General features: G+C 43.3%; 1 protein-coding gene across 1 annotated transcript in view; it reads left to right on the top strand.

The window, feature by feature from the left end:
• The window catches only part of LOC143483349 (receptor-type tyrosine-protein phosphatase S-like), a 52,377-nt gene that overhangs the window by 20,878 nt on the left and 6,895 nt on the right, over window positions 1-24,604 (top strand). Inside the window, exons 6-12 of the mRNA XM_076982191.1 lie at window positions 43-184; window positions 5,760-5,936; window positions 6,776-6,887; window positions 8,364-8,536; window positions 13,956-14,528; window positions 14,808-14,944; window positions 15,458-15,602. Coding sequence (XP_076838306.1) covers window positions 43-184; window positions 5,760-5,936; window positions 6,776-6,887; window positions 8,364-8,536; window positions 13,956-14,528; window positions 14,808-14,944; window positions 15,458-15,602 — 1,459 coding nt within the window. The remainder of the gene's footprint in view (window positions 1-42; window positions 185-5,759; window positions 5,937-6,775; window positions 6,888-8,363; window positions 8,537-13,955; window positions 14,529-14,807; window positions 14,945-15,457; window positions 15,603-24,604) is intronic.

Here is a 24,604-nt window from a genome sequence, read left to right as displayed (position 1 = left end):
CAGCTATTGGTGAACAAACCTCATCTGCTCTGATTGGTCCAGACTATAGAGTTTGATGAAGGGGCAGGGGCCGTCCTTCGCATCCAACCACTCAGAGCTCCCCGACACGAGGACTCTTACGAATGTGTCGCTCTGAACAGCGTGGGCGAAATTACTGTCACCTCCAAGCTGTCAATCATCAGAGGTAAGAGCAAGCTCTCCAATACCATCATATGTCCACCACTGTTGTCATGTATAGTCATTTTAGAGTTAGTTATTACACCTCAGTGAATAAGTAAGCTGCTCTCTTGGGCATGTGGACAAGGACGGAGTGGGACACTTTTTCAGCCTGGGAGTTTCATGCCCAAATCCGGCCCAAAATTATTTTTCCCTCCCAATCGGCCCAAACTAGAGATTGACATGAGACGGCCCATCGGGAATCCTCCCGAATCTCCCGATTAGCCACTCCGGCACTGCATGTGGATATGGCAAATTATAAATGTTGAGTCATTTTTGAAGGACAGAAAGCAGAATAGGAGTCCATAAACAAGGAGGGTCAAACTGAACGCACTGCATCACAGAGAGAGAGAGAGAGAGAGAGAATACTGTTTTATCTACTGAAATGCTGAAAAAGAAGACTGAAAACTACTGTCCTGTTAAATGAACTGGATATGAAAGTGCACACACACACACACACACACACACACACACACACAGGCTAGAGGTCTCCCATCCAGGTCTTTATGTCTGAGACTTGGATACTGCCTGCACTTTATGGTCTTGGCTTTTGTAAAGTGTTAAACCACTGGCTCAAGAAGGATCTTCTGGGCCCTAGTGCAAAAAAATCCGTAGGACACCTTTCATAGACACACACACGTGCATGCGCAGTGAAGTACGCAGCACGATGTTTCAGACAGAGATCCTTCATCATCTTCATCAGCACTTTGCTTGCACAACTGATGAAGGTCCTCTGTCCGAAACATCCTGTTTCAATTTTTAATATCTCCCCTTTTAATCTCTCTCTCTCTATGTCTTTTAATACAGTACCCATCAGTTAGTCACTGTTATTTGCCATTTATACATTTGTTTACTTCTTGTTTTTATTCAGTCAATGTTTGTGCCAAATTCCTGTCTCTGGCATGTTGAACAGCCATTATGTTCCTTTCTTTTGAATGAAGCGTTCAGTTTAGATCCCGTTTACGACGCCTGTTTTTAATTCAGCCAACAGTTCGCATCTTTCTTTTCCATTTTGTGCACTGATTATCATCTCCACAGCTGCCACCAGTAGGGAGAGATGTGGACTACAGTCAAGGCAGGAATGTGAGGCAGGAATAATAGTAATACTCACCACATACGTTCAGGATCTGTGTGATCAAATAAAATGCTAACAGCAAAGCTAAATCCAGGGGAAAGTGCTTAGTCTGGCAATCTGCTACACTTCTGCTCATTCAGTCACACTGCCTGTTCCAAAATATCTGATTTAGCTTTGAAACTGAGAAATTACTTTTGATAATATGTGGCTGATTATACGTGATAGCCCCCCTCCCCCCCCCCAAAAAAAGCTCTGACAGACAAAAACAAAAAACAGCAAAACATTTTTTTTGTGAAAAATATGCTTACCACTTCATCCACATAGTTCTTCCATCACACAAAAACCTTATTAGATGTGAACCCACATGGGCCTCCCTGGTGACCAAGCCTGTACCCAGCGTTAGTGACACCGTTAATGCGTGCTAAGAGCCTGCACATCCATATGGGCATTACACACCGCACCAAGAACACGGCCTGAATAAATCTCCATATATATTTACCCACTGGGCAGCCCCTGTGCGGCATATCAATTCCTAACCCCTTTAAATCCATTTTGACCTGCCAGTGACAGAGATCCATACTGGTGTCCCTGGTGACTAAGGCCGTACCCAGCCCCACTGGCACCATTAATGCATGCTCAGTGCCACAAGCTCCATCTAGATCTGCTGCCCAAGACATGATGCAACACCCCACTCACCTGCCCAGGTAGTCCACTTGACTGAAACACCAAATATTTCAGTCATTCCGTCTTTTTAACGCATTTCCTAAAAAAAACCCCTGCACTCTCCTCATCCACAAGCTCAGACTAGCCCTTTCAGCTACTTCAGATAACTCCTTTACCGCCATCCTTTGCTTACAACCTCTTAAACCAAATCCCACAAGCAGGAATGTGGCAGACCTAGCTCCAAATCCCCTAGCACCTATCTCTACTGGTCTTGTATGCGTCTGCCACGTTCGTCCCTCAGCCACCAAGTACTTCGTTTTTTCCCCCCCTTTGGAATGCTTCATCCGTTGAATCCACAAATGGAATTTTCACCTCTATAAAATAAACTTAGCTTGCTGTTGTACGTGTCGTTGTTAAAGCTACAACAGCGTAGTTATAGCAACATGCTCTGCGACCTGTAGATTAATATTTTTTTGACCTACATCCACTACCAGTTTCCAACCTTGAGCTTCAACACATCTTCTGATCTTTATATCCTCACACTCCCCTACGCTGCGAACAAACCTAATCGCTCTATTTATTTGTATCTGTACTGGGCAATGATTTAACCTCTATACACTTATTATTGAACAAACAAGCTAGGGAGCTAAAAGCCTTATTATGTCTCCCGCAACAAAATAACCTCACGTGCCGATTAAATACGCTCCGGTGTCCCTGCCCCAGCACGTAATTTACAAATGGGATCTTCATCTACCCACTCTCCAAGGTTTCGGGGAGCTGGATGGATGTCATAAAGATGTCGCTCCAAGCAAAATCTTACGTGACTCGCATTCGTTTCCCACAACTCTCACCTGGTGATCCCTCACTTCTAGTAAATTTCCCAACAAAGCCATGGTCCCTGGTTTCCTTGCAAAGCATTCCACGAGTCGCCCTACGCAAAGCCTTCTCTCATCTCTGCGCTCCTCCGACACTCTTGGCTAACTCCGCCACCGCTCGCGGGTTCCGTGCACATTTACCCTGCTTTTGTGGCAGGCGCAGCCACTTTGGTCACAGAGTTAGGTCCTAATGAATCCATCTTGCACCTTCTCTTAGCACATTTGTATATCATGGTTGAAAGATACATTTACGAACCGTTTGTCTGAGACACAATATGAATAAGAGACAATAAAGAATGAAAGGATGAGTGACCTGCATCACGTATAGGCTATCTGGTGAGGGATCCTGTTAAGGTAAAGGATCTATTTGTGAATTATGTAAACCCCAATCGAAAGGGCCCAACTGGAATTGCAGGGACCCAATTGCCCCTCCCCCTCCCCTCTCCTAGTATGATTGCAGCGCCGCTCTCCGTCACCAACGGATTGCACCTTTTGACACGCAGAAACAGATGAGGGAGTCATGGTGCCGTGGCGTGTTGGGAACGACAGTCGTGAGTTTCCTCTTTGTTAATGAGCTCATGCTGCAAACGCTGGCACTGGGAACGCAGGATAGATAGAAGGAGGCAGAGAGAGAGAGAGACAGAGAGAGACAAATGTGAGAATTTGTGCTACCTATCTCCTTCCTCACCATCTGAGAAATGATGACTCAGGCTCTCAGGCTGTTGCCATGGCGAAGGGCTGCACCGTCACCGGGCGTTCCTCTGGGTGCCTGGCCGTTTTTAGCACTCCTGCTTGGCGAGAACGGAGACGGTGCGTCTGGCTAACGTGAACGCAGGGACACACACATCCTGATGGCTTCCTTCTCAGTGTGGCAGTTCTCTCCATGCTAATAGATCAACACACACACACACACATCCATCACGGTGTCGGCATGTATGCAGAGGCATGGAGTCCCAAGCACTCAGCGCCATAATGCTGTGTTCACTTTAAGGTCAAGTGAACGCAAAACCCACTTTCTTTTTTAGGCCAAGAGGGTTTCTTCCTCTCCATTTCTCTCTGTCTGCTGATGCTGTGTATTAAAAGGCTACAGCGGAGAATGGTTGTGATCAGTTGAGTGAGTCTCATTATTCTCCTCTGCTGTCACAGGACAGTGGCAGAGAAATCTCCCAGCATGCACTGCAGCAGACAAGAGAAATGTGGCATTCAATCTCACATCCAGTGCCACATACAGGATTGTCGACAGAAATCCCTCTTTCTCTCAGTCTTATTTTATCTTCCTTTGCTTGTCTCTTTCGTTTTCTCTCTCCCTCTCTCACTCACCCACTGTCTCATTCCCTCAACTCTTATAAGTGTCACCTGCCCTTCTTCAAATCCCTGTCAGTCTCCGGCTCCTTTTTTTCCATCACCTCCACATTTCACTTCTGCTCTTCCTCTTTCAAGCCTTTTCAGTCGGCCTCCTTCCATGTTTGATGGAAGTTTGTCAGTGTGCGTTTGCGCGTGGGTCAGCTGCGTGCGCACGAGCCCCTGTGGGTGTGTTTGAACAGAAAATGGGATGTTTGCCTCGCTTTCGTTGGCACGTCTGCGCGCGGGCGTCTATACAAACCCTGATTTTGCCTGTGTAAACCGACGCTTTTCAGACTGAACCCCGGGGGGGGGGGAACCCTCCGGGCCTTTCTCGCCAGCCTGGCCTCGGCACTCACCGAGCAGCTATTCACCGATGTCCAAAACGGAGCGCAGCTGCACAGCGCGTCTTTATAATGACCATTTTTTAAATTATCACTGCAACCAAAGAATTGCGGTGAATTGCTTCCACCATGTTTGGAAGCGTCTGGACAGACTGCAATTTATTTGTGATGCTGTTTACATCTTGTTTTGGAGCAAAAGGGTGACCAATTAACTCTCCGCGGTTACTGTACCTTAAAACACGCGTCTCTGTGGCAGAGAGTCATTAAAAAAACATACATAACCAAACCAGTAGACAACACTGCACCTTTCTCTCGGTCTCGTGCTCAGCTGCAGGAGCAGATGCGTGTAGCAGAAATTCGACTCGGGGGAAATACCCATCCTTCCTACCACAATGTCGTGTGTTGTTCAGAATCTGCCCCTGTTTACCTATCCTTTTAGCGCGAGCCCAGACAACTTCTGAACTTCTGAACAGTGACCCGCATCCACATGTTTACTCCAACTCCTGCGTCTTTCCTGTCTTTTCAATTAAACCTAACAAATAATTATTAGCTTCGCTGCGGCGCCCCTCCCACACACTCACCCATCCCCCCCCGAAGTGAAATTAGCGTAGTCATCGCCAAGGTGCACCCGCGCATAGTGATTATGTAGGTACATAATTACACACCATTCTTCTCCATTTAAGAGCCAAAGCATGTTGTTTCTTGGTTTACCTCTGATCTTTTTTTTGTGTGTGCTATGAGTGGCTGGCTGTTTTATTTATAACGTATGGTAATGAGTTCCGCCCACTGAAGCCTCGGTGAGCGGTAACGAGGCGCTGGGCGTGGGTGCACCGTCCTTTCTTCCAATCACACTTCAAGTTGCACAGAAGTGTTGATATTCACTTTGTAAGTGGGAAGCTAATTTATACACAATTGAGAAATAAGTTGCAATAAACAGTCAATCAAAGTGACTGAACAAATAATTTGATTGGATCAAATTTCAAAACATTATCTGCCATGATCTATTTATCCCCCAGAGAAGCAGCAGTTTACCTAAAAAACAAGACTATGACTATGTTAAAAGCGTAATTCAGGGTGACCATTATTTATTACTTCCATTTTCAGGTTCACGTTTCACTGAAGGATAAGGTCAATATTTAAAATATGACAAAGCCATATTTTAACCTGCACACAGAGCACAACACGAGTCCTGTGTGGCCGGTCCACAAATGCTTCACCTTTCCATAACAATGTCTTCTTCTGCAGAGGACCTGTTGCCCAATGGTTTTCCGAGCATAGACATGGGGCCGCAGTGGAAGGTGGTGGAGCGAACCCGCACGGCCACCATGCTCTGCGCCGCCAGCGGTATTCCCGATCCGGAGATTTCCTGGTTCAAGGACTTCCTCCCGGTGGAACCCGCCCAAACAGCTGCGATCAGGTGTGGTAAATCGGATCCCTCGTAGAGGTGTAGACCTTCGATCGGTGGGCCATGTCAGCATCTTCTTTTGGAAACTATTGTTATGGTGTGATGATCATTTGCATTTCAGAATACTGAATGAAACCCTCTTCCTCATGTTGGTGGTGTAGTGCAAACCATGCTGTAAATGTTCTTTCCTGCAGTTTGACCTTTTCCCCACAACAATCTGAGACTTTTATTTTGGTAAGGTTTTCATAATATCATTAAAAAGGGAGATGAATTGATTGTTGAAATTGAACAGGTAGTAAAATGGCGCTTTATTTCATCACCGAGACCAGCTCCGGAATCACGGAGATGACGAGTAAATGGCGCAATTTTTAAGGGGTGTTTGTGCAGGGAATAAAGAGTCTATTAATATTATGCTTATAGATATGTAGCCAGTGAAAGAGGGGGTTTGTAAATGTTAATGAGATGCAGTGTTCTTAATTAAAATGGGCCAGTTTCTGAATTTTGATTGAATGTTGTCTCTTTTTTTATTTCTCCTTCTGCCTCTTTTTCTCAATGTCTTTCTCTGTGTCCTCCGTCTTTCACCCCTCGCTTGACCTCTCCATCTGTTTCTCCCTTCATACCTTCATCCCAACCATCCTCTTCCTCTCCCGTTTCTCCACATCTCCCACTGTGTTCCTTCCCATAACATCCCATATCCTTTTCAATCGCTCCTCGCCTTCCTGCCTCCCTCTTTTTCTCATTCTTTCCTCACCACATCTGTCTCTCCATCCATCTGTCCATCTCCTTCCCGTCTGTCACTTTTCATCATTTTCCTCTCTCAATCCCCCCTCCCACACACCCGCTTTTCTCTCTATAGGAGCCTTGCAGATCGAGCGGAGTGAGGAGACGGATCAGGGGAAGTACGAGTGTGTGGCGTCGAACTCGCAGGGCGTTTCGCTACTCCTCCCCTGCCAATCTATACGTGAGAGGTACGGACAACCTTAAGTACCTCAAGTAAAATATTTTAAATAAAATATGCCTGCCTGAAAATATGAAAAAAAATTGCCACACAACAGCAAAAAATTTTAAGTAAAGGTTCAAGTAACGGCGAATGTAACACTCGTCACGGAGTGTTTTTCCAGTAGCCCTGAAATAAATGCTCCGGTTTAAAATTTAGTCTCCCGTAAAAATTTTAAAATATTTTTGGAATTTGGGTCCGTATCCAGTTAATCGGGAATGTGATTGGGTCCGAACAGGACGGCGTTCGGGTCCGGATCCGGACCGCAGTCCGCCATTTGGTGACCCCTGCTGTAGTGTGTTCAGCTCCGCTCATTTGGATTGTGCAACTGCAGGGTGTGATTTATTAATGTGTAGTAAGGAAGATGCCTATTGTTAATGTGCACACATCATTTTAAAATGATTAAAATGCAATATTTTTCCAATACCATAACAAGCAATATTGTTGTTGCTTTTCCCAACTAAAAATAGAAAGTATATTGCAAGCAGAGTCAACAACTGTAGTTTTTTGGGTGAGAAGATTTTAGACATATGTCATTATTTGAGATTTATTTTCCCAAAATGTGACTCTGCCTCATTGTCCACAGGGGGTTACACAGTGCACAGACCAGTGCGGTAAGCTGGTCACCTGCTCCATGTGTTCAAACCATTGACAGTATATATAAGTGGACTGGACGATGCGAGTGAAAAGTGAAGCCTCCGTTAGTCAGCTGCCCTCTAGTGGCTGGCTGCAGTACAACTTTTAACCCCGCCCATTCCCATGTTAGTGAACGGGCCGGACGAGAAACTTTGAATTTTTATTACACGTAAAATAAGTTTTTTGAGCAATTATATTTTGTCAATTCAATAAGATCCCATTGCGTTAGTATCTCTCCCAGTGTTTTTCTCTACAATAAACAGATTTTATAGAAGTTATTAAGCGTTATTTAAAGGGGTGTGGCGATAAGGTGATTGACAGTTAATAGCTGCGTTGGTTGACATCTAATACCAGACGCTCAAACGTGAACGCGCTCAACAGCAAAACTCTCGACAGCAAAACTCTCGACAGCAGTATTAAAACCTTTTACCTTTGTTTATTTTGTAAAATGTCAAAAGTGTCTATACTGGTGGGCGTATCCTAACGAATGTCGGGGCGGAGATACGGTCTCTGGCGTAGATACTGTCCTGCCTACCGGTTCTAACGCGCATGCTCTGGCTCCAATTTTCAAGATGGCAGCGTCCGTGCGGCCATCTTGGTGGCTTCAAAAACTCACAATGGGAGTCAACGGTGACGTACCGTCCATTATATATACGGTCAATGGTTCAAACCCCCACTCCCAGTCAGAAGGTTAAGCCATTAGAAGAAGCTAACTGATATGAAATGAATTGGGTTTACTGGCGTGTAATTGTTTCTACAAACTCAATTAGCGCTGTTTGCCGTTGGGCTAAATGCGGCACCCTGTCTGAAGCCTAGCAGTGCAGAAAGTGCTTATGTTAATTCAGAAGAAGGTGGTGGGCAGGAAGGAGGCGGAGGTGTGGCAGGTGGAGAGATGGGGGCACCTCTGCAGCGCCTGCCGCTCACAACTAGCACCAGCTGAAGAAGGTGTCATACCTTTCACACTCTTCAAGATCCCTAGCTGTGGTACTGGGATTACAGGTCAAATCAGCTTGTGTTTAAAGTCCAGGAAATAGGGCTCAATTCCGCTAAGCATAAGCATGGCTTTCACTTTGGATTAATTATGCTTCCAGACCAGGGATTAAGTGTGGTTCTGGCCACCAATTCGACATGTGACTGCTCTCTGCTCAAAATCTGAAATACAAGTCCAAACTTAATTTGTGGCCAGGAAACCAAGACTGTGTGGAGTGGATCATAGTACCACTCAGCAGAATTAAGCAGGGGTCAATGTGGATTACTAAACTTCAGAACAACGGACAACACCCACGTCTGTAGAGGACCGTCGGAACTAGAAACAACCAAATGTTTTGCATGACACTGATATTAACTAACTAAAATTACAGGTCTTTGTCCACTTTTCTTGTTGCTGTTGTTTCTGACTAATCTGAACATCTGACATTGTGTGAATTTACCTTTTGTTGAGCATCAATAGATCTTTCTAGAAGTGAAATCGTAACAAGTGAACATCGTTTTTTTCATCACCAAAAAAATTTATCTTTAAAAAAAAAAAGTTACTCTTTTTCTGTGTTTCCTGGTTTTCTTCTCGGCTCCTCATGTCATTGTGTTCTACATCAACCCCCCTTACACCCCCCAGAGCTGCGAGAAGGTTGGTGTGTTTTTGATTCCTTTCTCTCTTTTTGGCTTTTAAGTTCACATTTAGAAATGTGGGGAAAATATTTTTAAAACAAACAAAACAAAAAAGAGTGAATATAAAATAATATAGTTAATATAAAAATATTAACTTAAGCCTGTTATTCATGCTTGTCAGGTTAGGTAAGTATACTCAGGATATGCCATGCAGGCTATGCCAAACACACTAGCATCAGATATTTGCCAAAGGTATTCGAAGAGAAAGCTATTTTCTTTTCATCTTTCTGTTCCTCTTGTGCGCCCACTCTTCCGGCATTGTCTCTGTGGTTCAAACGCCACCGTTTGTCCAGACGTGCAAGAGACCTGCACGGTTCCGGGTCCTAATGGAACCTCCTCACATCCGCGTCTCGTATGTTCGTTACAAGAGCGCACGCACAAGTGCACGTCCGCTCCCCAAGTCTACGGTGCCTATGGAGTCGATATATGTGCTTATTGATCAGAGTTGTGTTTGATCTTAAAAAGGCTAGGTGGAATCATGCTCCGTTTAAGTTTGCCATTGTGCGGAAAAGCCAAGGGGAAAGTAGAGGTTTAGGACTGGTGGGAAGACCTGACGCGGAAAACGTCAGCTCGATTAAAGCTCATTGGAACAACATCGCTGTTTGAAAATATGCATCATTATCGTCTCTCCCGGCCGAGTTTGTAATGGCAGCGTGGTGTTATTCTAAAACGCCGCCGGGGCAAATCATAGATACTAGAGGTGTTCCAAAAAATCGATTCACATATCAAAAATCGATTCTCGATTACTACGATTCAGAATCGATTTTAAATGTCCCAAAATCGATTCTAAGTCGTGGTGAAGTCTCGCATTACGTAATTACAATATTCTGTGAGACTTTACGCAGCAGGTTCTGGGACACACTCATGTGCGGAAAAGTTTCAAAACAAATGGAGGAAAGAGATATTCAACCTGTCCCGTCTTCGTTTAAGGCAAAAATATGGGTTCATTTTTTGACGAGTGTCATTTGACATTGGACACTTGTCAAATTTATTAGCGAGAGAGAAACGAGCACAGCGACCCAGAACGAAGAAACAAAACAATGCGAAGGACTCAACGGGCAAAAGAATAGAAACCAAAACCGTGAGGGCACGGAGTAAATGGAAACAAAAAAACAACGCGGAAAATACATTGCGTGAAAAATAACACTCAACTGTAGAGAGACGGGAGAAAGAAACAAAATAACAACAGTAACTAAAAAACAGCGCGGATAAATGCAACGCGAAACCGAAACCAAAATCAAGGACGCCAGGGGAAGTAACTGGCAGCAGGCAAAAAACGGCGCAGCAAAATAAAACCCTTCCCAAAAATAAAGGCAAAATGGATAGGAAGAAATACAGGATTGGGAAAACTTGAGATGGGTCAGGAAGCGACGCAGGAGATAGATCCTCGAATAAATAGAGAAAGCATAAGACAGAGATGGCGAGACACCATTCATCAGTGAATCACGAATCACTGCTGATTATGCCGGTTTAGTCTGGGACTGACTCTGGTGCCCCTAGCAACGGCTGGGGGAAGAGCATCCGAGCCAGCCTTGACGAGAAGGGTATTACTGCAGGCTGGAAAACCTCCAAATGGGAGTGGCATAAAATATATTATGTATCACTCAGGGTACCCGCGGGTCCTTAAAAAGTCTTAAAATGTCTTAAATTTAGTTTTCCATATTCAAGGCCTAAAAATGTCTTAAAATGTCTGGAATTTTATGAGGGGAGGCATTAAATTATTATAAGTGTGTGTTGTTCAGTTGTTCATCACCAACAACATCCCTGTATCTTTTGCACACCAAACAAAGTTTCATGTATGCAGAATCACCCTCTGCCAGGATCACCTCTTGCAGTATCGCTGACAAAATCTCAACAGGGACCTAGAGCGAGAGCCGAGAGCAGAAGAGAGAGGGAACATGAATCTGCACATTAGGGATGCACCGAAAATTCGGCCACCGAAAATTTTCGGCCGAAATGGCTTAAATTTGCATTTTCGGTTTTCGGCCGAAATACTTTCATCACCGAAACAACACGGCCGAAACAATGTGCTGTGATGACGCAAGCAAAAATCGCCTGCACGTGTTTATTTGGATAAAGCTAGCAAAAAAGTTTTCCAGTGATGGCGCCAAGGCAAAGGACATTACACCAAAAATTATGGAACTCGTTGCCTTAGACGATCAGCCGTTCTCTGTCGTAGGGATTTCGTAGGCTAATAGAGCACATTGAGCCCCGTTATGTTTTGCCGAGCAGACGACATTTCTCAGAAGTGTGTTTACCTGAGCTGTTTAATGTTGTTGCAACTCACGTCACGTTTTTATGAGAGAATTTATATTTATCTTTCAGGCCAGTCAGTTATAATTAAATTTAACTCGTATAAAATACATATATTTATCCTCTCGGATAAAAACGGTCTGCAAGCGAGTTAAATTTAATTAGTGGTCGGCCGTTGTCAGCGGTATCGCCGTTAACGGCCCACCACTAATTTTACTTTATAATATGCATTACTGTAATGTCAGTGCTAAATAAATATTTTCAAATCAAATTTTGTAGTTGATTTATTCTTTGAATAGCAATGCCTTGATTTTAGTGAGGTTAGCCATAAATCCAATGTTACTAATAATTGGCATAATGTATTTCGGTGTTTCGGTTTTCGGCTTTCGGCCTTGGTTTCCTCATTTTCGGTTTTCGGTTTCGGCTAAGAATTTTCATTTCGGTGCATCCCTACTGCACATACATACAGGTGCAGCTTCATAAATTAGAATTTCACTGACAAGTTATTACAGTAATTCAGCTGAATGGGAAACTCGTAATATGTAGATTCATTACAAACAGAGTCTATGCCAAGTGTTTATTTCTTTTAATGCTGATGTCAATAAAAACCCAGTCAGTATCTTAGAAAATTAGAATATTTTGAAAAAGTTCAATATTGTAATGGTGACACACTCTAATCAGCTAATCAACGCATAAAACCTGCCAAGATTTCCTAAGCCTTTAAATGGTCCTCAGTCTAGTTCAGTAGCTACACAATCAGGGGACAGACTGCTGACTGGACAGTGCTGTATCCAAGCAGATTATTAGAAAGTTGAGTGGAAGGAAAAAGTGTGGTATAAAGGCACATAAGCAACTTGAATAATGACAGCCATGAAAGGACTGTCCAGAGAAGACTGTTCAAGAATTTGGGAGAGATTCACAAGCAGAGCTGCTGGAGTTGGTGCTTCAAGAGCCACCACACACAAACATATCCTGGACATGGGCTATATCTATCACATGCCTTGGGTCAAGACACTCATGACCTAGAGACAAGCTCAGAAGTGCCTTACCTGGACTAAGGATAATGAGGACTGGACTGTTGCTCAGTGGTCCTGTTTTCAGATGAAAATTTATTTAGCATTTCATTTGGAAATCAAGGCCCAGAGTCTGGAGAAAGAGTGGAGAGGTACACAACCCAAGCTGCTGGAGCCTCAGTGTGAAGTTTCCACAATCAGTTATGGTTTGTGGAGCCATGTCATCTGGGGTTATATCAAGTTCAAAGTCAGCACAGCCATCTACCAGAGTGCTGGGTAGAGGGGCACAAGTGCTTCCTGGTGTCTCAGGTGGAGAGACTTGTTCCTCAGATGCAATTTTAGACAACTTGACATAATATGGACTACATGATGTAAGTTGTTTCATATAGCAAATCTTTCCAATAATTGTTTGTCCACAATAATAACAGTGAAAGTGTGGACTTTTTCGACATGTCAGGAGACATTTGTATATTGTGAACTCTGGGAGTGGAAAAAGAAAGTAATCTGTGAGAAATACAGCTAAACAAATCAGTTCCTCATAAAGAGTAGATATACAAAACAACTATTAATCAACAAATTCACTACTTAAAAACACACACAATACTAATAAATGCGTACATTTTAACATTTATATTAATTATTAATTTACATATGTTCAGGCCAAAACCAACACAAAGTAATTTATTAACTACCGCCATTGTAAACACATCGACCCTTGTGAGACTCAATGTGCCGCGTAGCAGTAATGAAATCAGAAGGTTTAAAAACCTTAGTCGCACAAAGTGGACAGTGATAGAGAGAACATTTACTGCACTTCCCATCCATCACAAGACTTTCAGTTGTTTATGTAATACCCGCGTGTCTCTGTAGATAAGAAAGCAAACATTCACACATCGACATTAACCTAAACCGCTCATACGTTTAACATGTAAACAAACAAGGCTAACATTACCATTTCATCTTAGCGAACACCGCAACATGGCTTGTACAATATTATTAACTAAATGCAACAATTAACTGTATGTGACAAAAACAAAGACATACACAGCAATGAAAAATACATTAAACTTTGGAGACATTTGTTTTACTTACGACCATCTTGTCCGGCAAGCAAATGACTTGCAAACAACTGTCGGAATACAATATCCTGCCACAAGTCGTACCGCAAAAACCTCCAAATCTGAATATGACAATGAATTTAAGAGAAGGCCACGCCCATTTGGAGTTAAGGTCAACCTGTTTGGAGTTTGATCCCTCCTATTTGGAGCTGATCCAGCCGCCTGCAGGAATACGTACTTGGCCCTGACAGCTTGCAAAATGAAGCTCAAGAATTTTGGTAACACAACAAAACACAGCACAGCATTTAATTTTACCGAAAATCAATTTTCAATTGAATCGTGGCCCCCAAAATTGGAATCGAATTGAATAGTGAGATAGTAAATGATTCCCACCACTAATAGATAGGCACTAAGACGGAAATCCTCTGGAGTTTTTGAACAATGGTTTATTTGCAGTTTTCTATCTCACTGTTTTGCTTCCCACCCATATTTTTGCTTCCTATTACATCATCCAGTACCGTGCGAAATCCCCTGACAGCAAGTTCGAGACGGTGGATGGCATCACCACCACCCGTTACAGCATCGGGGGCCTGTACCCCAACACCGAGTATGAGATCCGTGTCTCCGCCTTCAACACCATAGGGCAGGGCCCTCCCAGCAACAAGGTGGAAGCTAGGACCGGGGAGCAGGCGCCAGCCAGCCCACCCCGGAATGTCCAGGCACAAATCATCTCGCAGAGCACGGTGATCGTGAGGTGGGAGGAGCCAGAGGAGCCCAACGGTCAGATTAAGGGATACCGCGTCTACTACACCATGGACCCATCTGAGCCCGTGAGCCAGTGGCAGATCCACAACGTGCAGGACAGCATGATCACCACAATCCAGAGCCTGAAACCATCCGAAACGTACACCATCCGCGTGCTGGCCTTCACCTCCGTGGGAGACGGACCTTTCTCGGACCCTGTGCATGTTAAAGTCCTGCCTGGGGGTGAGTAGGAGGAGCTCACAGAAGAGGTTTCCATGGGAACCCATAGAGCAGCTTGGGAATTGAGGAAGTGAATATACAACAGCTGCGAAAAACACTGAAGTGTTCCAGGCAATGAGATCCTCTTGAACTGGGATCAGGAATCTCACTTAAAACGTTAAATTCTCACAAATTTCATCACAGGCCATTTTCTAAATGTACTTTCCGCACTCGGCACAAATTGTAATTTGATTTGATGGTTTCTCATGTCGGCGTTTTGTTAACCCATCAATTCTGTTTCAGTTCCAGGTCAGCCTGGGAAATTTCGAGTCGGCAGAGTGCAAGATACGAGTGTTGAGCTAATCTGGGACCCGCCCCTCTCTAGAGAACCAATCGAGAGCTACGAGCTCATCTACAAAGCTGTCAAATATGGCACTCAGGTGAGACCCTCTGCTTATTATCAGCACAGCTGGTAGATCCCACACAGGTATGGGGAGTTAAGGCTCACAGCAACGTGTGGACATGTGTGGCCTCCCAAATGATTCAGACACAAGCCAAAGCATTAATGCCATTATCACTGTGCCATTATCACTCATGTTTTGTTTTCAATTGTGGTAATGGAAATTCTTTTGTCATTTTGATTCAGAATACTGATGTCATCTTAACTCTCCAGGTTTAGAGTTCTTTAGAGCGAACGTGTGAATCACTTTTCTATAAGATAATGCAACTTTATCTGTGGTGTTGTTTAATGTTTCACATTATGCACTCATGCACCTTTCATTTTATTTCAAATGGTTGTTCTACACTTTGTTGAACTTTTATTCTAAATCTTTTCTAATTGTCTTTGATAACTGAGCTTCACAGCTGCTCAACACTGTAAATAAGATTTGGTTCTTAAATAGAAAATTAATTTGCTGGTAAATTTTTTTTAAAACCTTCTCCCATACTCGCAGGAGAAGAAGAGCTTTGAGCCCCGGTCCTCCTACATGGTCGAAGGCCTGAGAGCAAACACAGAATACAGCTTCATCCTGGCGGCCATTTCCACCAAGGGTATCGGAGCGTTCACCAACGAGATCACACAGCGTACAGCCCAAGCCAGTAGGTCCCATCATCAGGTCTGATCCACAAAGGGGGGGTCCACATGCCTTAATATCCTAATATCCACCCACTTCTCTTTGCACCCCCCCCCCCCCCCCCCATTTTGGATGCAGTGATTCAAAATGGCTGGCTGTATTTCTAACCTCTTGTTCAGTACAGCCGATGGGACGGTTCAACCATGTGACCTTTGTGTCTGACCCAAATTGGCAGGTTGAGGATACTTGTAGTTTCTCTTATGGATTTCAGCGTATTGTTTATCTTGACAACTTGAATGCCTTGAAAAAAAACGACTTCAGTTCAGAGTATCATGGGGGTGGATTGGTGAGGAATATCAGGACTGCTATAGATTTGTGTCATCGATTGTGAGGGCTGTTCTCAGTTCTCTCTCTCTCTCTCTCTCTCTCTCTCTCTCTCTCTCTCTCTCCTTGATTACTCTGTGTGGAAGAAAACAGGGAAACATGCCTTACATGCACATGCTTCAATACAGGCCATCCATCCATCCATCCAACCATATTTTCATTCATTATTCTTTCCTTCGTTTGTTGTTCTGCTGTGATATCGTAGTGAAATCCATGATTTATTTTAAAGCTTTAAAAAAAAAAAAGGTAAATGCCATAGCCATTCATAATCTGTCACTTCATTTTGTTGTTCAACTTTTAATAAACGTGTTTACAAACACCTTCATGTCAATTTTATTTTGTAGGCTTTGCCCTATACTCATATATACTATATATTATACTATTATTATACTATAAATTAATGCTTTCGCTGAAGTTGAACGTCATACTTCAGTTGACAATGAGCAAGTTTCCCGGCGCACAACGAGAAGGCTTATTCTATTTGTGGGAATAATATGAAATGTTTAAAATTATACAGACATGTAGAAAAAAATGAAGACAAGCTATAACCTAACTATAAATAATATCCTAATAATAATAGAATAATATAATAATAATTAATTTTATAATATGCCAATTAGGCATATTTGTAACTTTAGGGTATTTAAATTTTCATCCCTGACTAATTCATATCTAATTCATCTAATTCATAAGTTAAATACCTGAATTGATAATTTTCCGTACAATCCCTGCTAAAGTTGTAGGTGAAGGAGACCTAAAGAAGGTCAGTGCATGTTTGTGGAAAAACAAAAAAGTGGGCGTGGCATCGAAATGGTTACCATCCATCACTATGGTGGGTCATAAATGACGATGGACGATGATATCAGTCATGGGCAGTCATGTGGGCAGTCATGGCCTGGCGGTTAGGGAACTGGTCTTGTTACCGGAGGGTTGTGGGTTCGATTCCCAGACCTGAGGCCATGAATGAGGTGCCCCTGTATGGAGTCAAATTAGGGACTTTAATGGTGACGAAAAAAAAATAATATCGCAAATATAAGATTAGCATTTTGCATTTTACGTTCCTAATTTGTTTCTGCAATACTTTCTCCCTTTTGCGTTTCTTTCTTTTGTTTGCACGTCACTGCTTTTCTTTGCGTCTCGCATTTTACGTTCATAATTTTTTTTTGCGCTTCTCTCTTTTCTTTGCTCCGGTTTTACCCTCTGTGTGGGGGCAGGGAAAGAGGCGTGGCCAAGAGCGAAAGGCATGCTGTGAACGTTCAGCGTCATTAGTTGAACCGTCACACAGCGCGGCAATTTGGTTACTGGTATCATGGCAGACGGTCGCCCAGCTGGACCACAGGAATATGCGTGCAGACATAGACATCAGGTGCTAAAGCACCACCAACTCTGCCCTTTATCAACGAAAGTGCCCTTTTAAAACTTCGTTTAAAAAATATATATTATTATTATTACTATTATTATTATTAACATTTTACTGAGGTCGGTTTGAAATGATCTTTTGAAAACCTGAGCGAATAAAAACAATGCCCTGAAATGCGCCACCACCTCGCACACATCCGACCTCTCTCTTCCTTTAACACCAGATGCGCTGCAGCAGCAGTTCAGTTCAGCGAGTGGAAGGAAGCTGAACTGACGCTGAACGTTCACAGCACGCCTTTCGCTCTTGGCCACGCCTCTTTCCCGGCCCCCACACAGAGGGTAAAACCGGAGCAAAGAAAAGAGAGAAGCGCAAAAAAAAATTATGAACGTAAAATGCGAGACGCAAAGAAAAGCAGTGACGCGCAAACAAAAGAAAGAAACGCAAAAGGGAGAAAGTATTGCAAAACAAAAGCAGCAACATAAAATGTGAAACGTAAAGAAAAGAAAGAAAAGCAAAAGAGGGAAAGTATTGCAGAAACAAATTAGGAACGTAAAATGCAAAATGCTAATCTTATATTTGTGATATTATTTTTTTTTCGTCACCATTAAAGACCCTAATTTGACTCCATACCCCTGAGCAAGGCCCTTAACCCTCAATTGCTCACTTGTATAAAAATGAGATAAAAATGTAAGTCGCTCTGGATAAGGGCGTCTGCCAAATGCCATATATGTAAATGTAAATATCGTCCATCGGCACAACCCTAGTGCCACGAGACCTTTATGTGTGTGTGAGTGTGTGTGCTGTGTCATTTGTGCTTTGTATTTTCACATGATTGGCTTGTGCAAAGGAAGCATAAAACACCAGACTAGCAGACTGGATGGAACTTGCCTTTGTTTACTTTTCATTTTCCGCTTCTTTCCTCATGTTAATTTTTACTCCCTCCCTCATCTCTGCCCCTTTGCTTCGCTTCACCACCAGATCCAACACAAGATGTTCACTGAATGGCTTAAAACCACTTTATTTTCTTTAGATTTCACCGGGATTTTATAAGTCCTCAACTTACAGTATGTTATCACCTTGTATATTCCACTGCGATAAACACGCTGGGGATGTATTTTATCTCACCTGCGCGAGAACGATGAACCGCGAGTGTAAACTTCAGTTCAGAAGCAGCATCCAAGGGCCAATCTCCAAGTACTGGATGGGCTGACACTCCCAGCCAAGGTCCTCACTGCAGGGCCAGCGTTAGCTTCGCTCTTGGACAGGTGGGCACGACCCGCACCAAGCACCTTCCCTTATGTCCAAAGCACGTCGGCACGATTTGTGTAACGAACCACTTCGGCCATTATTCCGCTGCATTGTGTGCCCTGTCCAAGACTTATTCAGGATATTTTGTAGACTTGAAGATTACTGTGTCAAAACAATCCATTCAGAGGGAGTGAAATGTTAATGTGTTTGACCTCAGGGTTTACAAGCTGAGTGACTACAGTTTAAAATGGGTGGACATCATTTTCAAACACCTCTCCAATACATATTCACATGCTGATGGGTATTTGTTGCACATGTTAATAGACTCGTATGCTAATACTCATCAGTATTACATGTGTACAAATGTCAAGTTCACATGTTCATGAATATTATCTTTACATAGAAATGTGTGCTAAAACAGATTATCTACATACATGTGCTGCGTCTTTCCGTTGTAATGGCCTTAAACACACTTTCCAGAGTGCCTTGCAATGCACGCCTTAACTAGACTTTTATGATGTCTTGGCACCAAATGATCAGAAAGTATCAACTGGCTGCTTATAATAATAACATAGGGAAAGGGAGACGTAGTTGTTCAGGGAATAACCTTTTGTATGCCAGTTTAATTTTCACAGACAGCTCCCAATATCCATATGGTAGCTTCATAAATCATCTAGTCTCAAGGCGCCGGAACTGAGCCCAGACCGTTTTACTTCTCATGCATCCCACCGCTAACCATTTTAAGAGGTCCCAGGTCATAGCAGAAGACTAACACGGGCTTTCCCGTCCTGACCTGTTCCCTGCAGCCTGCACAACAACCTTCTCCAGTGTATATATTTCCATAGCTAAGCCCAATTAACCATTGTGAATTCCTTTGACACTGGTCGGAGATAACCATTTTTTAAAGCAATCATACATTGTCATTATTTAATTTTACGTGCCACCTTTTGATGAAGCTAATTGAATCATTGAATCTGAATTGAATTTTTTTGCGCCACCTTAATTGTTACGTTACATGACTGTGCATGCCAGCTGTGTTAGGGCGCCATCACGGCTCATGTGTAATTGAGCTACATCAGTTCACAGACAGAGTCTTATCAGTTATATTGATTATTAGGACAGCTTGGCGCGGATTCCATTATTTTTAATAACCAGCTCTCCCCTCGCTCTTTGGCTGTCAGCGCGCCGTTCAGCGATGCGGCTTCCGTCGGAATGGCTTTCATTAGACGCCGAACTTCCAGATTAACCGTGGTGACATTCACATTAATGGTGTCCATTACCGACATTCCGGTCGAGTTCGCACTTTGAAGCACTGGTAGTTTTAACAGGGGCGACGGTGGGTAATTCTCGCATGAATGACGTAAAATGTACGGATTGTGTGCATTCGTCCTCGCGCCGGACACAGGAACTCACACAAGCCGTGAGCAGTGTTTGTACACATCGGTGAAGAGAAGGGCTGGTCTGAGGTGCATAACTGACCCTATCAGATCAAACGGTTTTAGAACTGCAGTCCACATGTCACGAGTTTCCTTTGGAGTCATTAAATATCAATATTCTGTTTGGTTTATGGTTTCCATGAGTTTGTGTTGCTTCGTCGGATGATTTGATCAGATCAGATGCCTTGCAGGGGAGCCTTTTTCCAGCCTTATATGAGTTAGCAGAACTTATCAGTCGCAATATGGACATGTTCTTGTAAATCACATTTACGCACATTACAGTGCCACTACATTATAATACTAATAATGATCTGTCTATAGCCCTATCCGGACGGGATTAGTTTCTCAGGGGGTCCTGGGGTAATTTTCACTTTTACGGGGGGTCCTCTGTGATTTTAATCCCGTCCGGAACGAGCATGTCCGTGTTTTTCTCAGACGTCCTCAGAGAAAATTACAGGCGGAATTACCTACTGTTTTTCGCTGTACTCCGTGGTCGTCTGGTAATTTTAGTCCCGTCCGGATCCACATGTCTGAGTTTATACATGCAGACATCACCTCGCGTTTAATAAAACAGCTATATGTCCACTGCCACGCACCGTAGTTACACGTTGGGCGCGCGTTTCACGGAGATCCACGTAAAGACAGCGGCGAGCGAAAATGGATTTACTGGATTTTTAAATGGATTTATTTTATTTTATTTAACGGATTTATTTAGCTATTTACATTCATTAGCGATTTTTTTATAATGTGTTTTCTGTATTGGTTTAACATAATAGCTTAACTTAAACGGAGATCTTAAATGCTGAACTGAACAGTAGTAAAGTTAAAAGTTAAAAAGGAATCATCAGAGTTGGCAGTGTGACATTATTAAACATGCTATCACGTGACAAGGCGATGTCATGTGACCGAGAAAGCCAAAAACTCACGGGTCCTCCTGTTTTTTCAATTGCTGTCCGGATGCAAGAGTTTTATCACTGAGTACAAGGGTGAAATATTTTTCACAGACGTCCCCCTGAAAAACTAATCCCGTCCGGATAGGGCTATAGGGCACAGTGTTATGAGTGTATCGTGACTTTTGAATGCAGTAGAATACATTTCTGTGGACAGCCTTTCCGGAGGATAGAGGCGGCCTCTCATTCAGTATCTCCTTTCAAACTGCTCAGGTTCCCATTTTATTCATCTTTTACTTCAATTTTATTTATTTTTATCACACGTTTGCTCCATCTTGCACTCTACTGCTTCAGTGTGGATGCGGATCGCAGATGGTCTACAGTTTACACGAGAAACATAGTCCACTTCTTTTTCTCCCTTTTCTTTTTTGGTGGCCTTGATTATCCGACCACAGAAGAAAAGCTGATTTGCGGTATATGCCGAGGAGGATCTCGTAATCTCACCAAACTCTAATAGGCTCCGCCTCCCTCCTCAATAACCCTTGATGAATTGTAAATGAAATGACATGTCAAGAGCCCCAGCAGAGTTACCAGCCTTATTCTTCCTCCGCGTAAACCGTCGCCATCTGGACCCGAAGCCTGATCCTTCTCCTCCTCCCGCCCGGACATCCATCCTTCCATCCATCAGTGCCGTGTTTTGTGTCGCAGCAGAATGAGGGTTGACATGTGACTGCTCTCCATTACACACTCACTTTCCCTTTAATTAGGTTCTCCGCTCTGAGTTCAATATGTTCTTCTCCTCGTCCGCTGGACGGCTGTCGTGCCGTAGAGGGCTAAAGTAAACAGGGCTGCTGATCTGGCCTCTTTTCTGATGTAGGCATGAAGTAGGCCCTGTTTTCATCACCTTTACACTGACAAATGCCATTCATTTCATTTTCTTTATTCATTGCCTGTTTCATGGGACTTATCTGTTGCGTTCTGAGCCAAATTTAATTTCTGACCCGTAATTCGTTTTATTGATTTCTTTGCCATCCTGGGGGCAGGAGATCTTTTCTGGTACCTCTGGTAGCCCTGGCCCTGCACATAAGCCCCTCCTCCTCCACCCTTATCCCCACCTGTCCACACCCACCCTGGAATTTCTGGAACAGCGCCCTGAGCCCAAGCCAGCCAGGTAGCGGGGCGGAGGGTGGCTGTCTGGGGCTGTGAAGGCATCTCCGCGGCCCCACCTGGTCCTGGCCTGAAGACTGGCCCGTGAGAAACAGTCGAGAATGGTGAGATCCGCCCTGGCCGTTTCCGGACTTCTCCAGTAATGACCTGGAGATGGCTCAGGTGAAACGTCCCACTCAATATTAAAGCCTTTGTCAGATTCATTATGGGGAAACACCATTCTCTCTCCTTCATTCATCCACTTCCTGGTAGTGTAGCCGACCGAGTCGCGTCTGGGATAAAAACAAGATTCCACAAGGTCACAAATTGGTTGGAGAAGCTGGTTCTTGTCCCGAGGGCGATTCATGTTCTCGATGGTTGGGGTTCCTTCGTGTAAGTCTCGAGGACGCTGCTCTTAAGCACACCGAACAGACCTGCAGCTCTTCTGACGTCTGGGCCTTCAAAACTTTATCAAAGTGTGGAGTGGTGGCTCTTCGCATTCTGCCCGCTGTTGTCATGGTTACGGACGGCTGTGGTCTGGAGAGACTGCGCCATTGCTCCTAGCGACATGGGGATGTTGGGTGGGGAGGGAGGGCTGGGCGTCATGGTGAGCTGCTAATTGCTAAGAGATGTGGATGATACGCTCCAGGTTCAGTGTGTATGTGTAGGGGGGGTTACATGGGTCGGTGAATTTATGGGTGTGTGTAAGAGTCAGAGACACATGGGTGTAAAAGGGGGGGGGGGGGGGAGTGTGGAACAAAAATAGATGTGGGGAAAATGACGTAATCCTCGAGGTGCTTTGTCTGAGGGGTTGTTTTTCAGCCAACCTGACATATCACTTTTAGTCCAAACTCTGGACCATCCAGTGTGTTTACAGTCTCGTTAGTTTCTTGAACTGTACATGGGCATTTGTAATTCGTCCCTGAAAATACAGTCAATGCTGCATGTAGCATCACTACAGTGATTGATAGATAGATAGATAGATAGATAGATAGATAGATAGATAGATAGATAGAGCGAGCGAGCTTTATTGATCCCTTGGGACGGATCCCTTCGGGAAATTGCATTTCTCCAGTAGCAGCGTTACAGTACCGTAATGTTTACAAGCACTAAGACAAAGATTAAGCACACAACATAATAGTAAAGATAAACTAAGAAATAAGGCATTGTATAAAGGATAAAAGGATGTGATTGCACATAGCCCATTATGGAGTATTGCAGCCCATTCTGTAGTATTGTGATTCAGATTGCTTATATTATAACATATTGCACATAGCCCGGTTTATAGGTGATCAGCTAATTCCCAGACATCCTCAGTCTACCCATTGGCACATCCACCTATTTAACTCCTTCCCCCCCTCTTTCCCAGAGAGGAGTTGTATAGTTTGATGGCATGAGGGACAAAGGAGTGTTTGAGTTGATTAGTCCTGCACCTGGGAAGTAGTAGTCTGTCACTAAACAGACTCCTCTGTTGTCTGATGACCGTGTCCAGTGGGTGACTGGTGTTGTCCAGGATGTCCAGTAGTTACAGGGTAAGTTACTTAAAAAATTTAATTCATTACAGTTACAAGTTACCTTGTTTAAAATGTAATTGTAGTGTAACTTTTCTGATTACTTTAAAAAAGTAATGTAACTAATTACTTTTGGATTACTTTTTGATTACTTTAAGGTTTAAATGAGTATTGACCCATGATCAACATTAAATTTTTGAGAACTGACAGTGTGAACCTTAAGAGTACTAAGCTGAGAGGGAATTGCTGACAGGCAATCACAGGAGGTCCACAAGAAGAGATGCCTGCACCAGGCATGTAAGATTCTCAGACTCCTGTCATCGGGCCGTACTCTTTTCTGCTCCTCCCCCAGGCTCTACCATTTTCACAGTTTGCAGACTAACACAAGCAGGTTCAGAAACCACTTCTTTCCCACAGCAGTCTTCTTACTGAACTCTTCCCAAAGATCATTCTTTCCTTCCCCTCTGTCCGTACCTTACCATCCACACAACGTCTGTACAGTGTTCCTCTTCAATTCACATCTGTATAGCCATATCTACAGTGGTATATAATAATCTGTATGATTCCATCTGTATTTATAACATTTATTTATACCATATATTTTTCTTTGCCCTGTGCGTTGTACTGCCATGACTACATTACACACACATGCATTTCCCTAGGTAATTTATCTACTCTGCACATATCTGTTAAGCATCTTTACTTCCACTAGCTGTAAATAACTGCATTTTATCTCTAAATACTGTATTCTATACAATCTGCACTTGATTAGATACCAAACTGCATTTCATTACTTCATACAAATTTAATTTAAATGTATTGCTTGTCGAACGGTAGGTCTAGGATAGGTTCAATGATACCAATTGGGTAGGCTAGGTCATGTCATAGACATCGACAAACATTTTTCAAACAGTCATAAATATTCACCTGATACTGTCTGTCATTGTCTATAATAGTCATGTATGATTCCAACGAATACCTGTTTAGGACTTTAAACAGTTAATTTGGTTAGCCTGTAAACCAAGCTAGTATGAAAAAGGACAAACACATTC

The sequence above is a fragment of the Brachyhypopomus gauderio genome, chromosome 19 (genome assembly GCF_052324685.1).
Source record: "Brachyhypopomus gauderio isolate BG-103 chromosome 19, BGAUD_0.2, whole genome shotgun sequence".
NCBI lineage: Eukaryota > Metazoa > Chordata > Actinopteri > Gymnotiformes > Hypopomidae > Brachyhypopomus > Brachyhypopomus gauderio.
The sequence above is the reverse complement of the archived record's forward strand: the minus strand, read 5'-3'. Positions and strand labels throughout refer to the sequence as shown.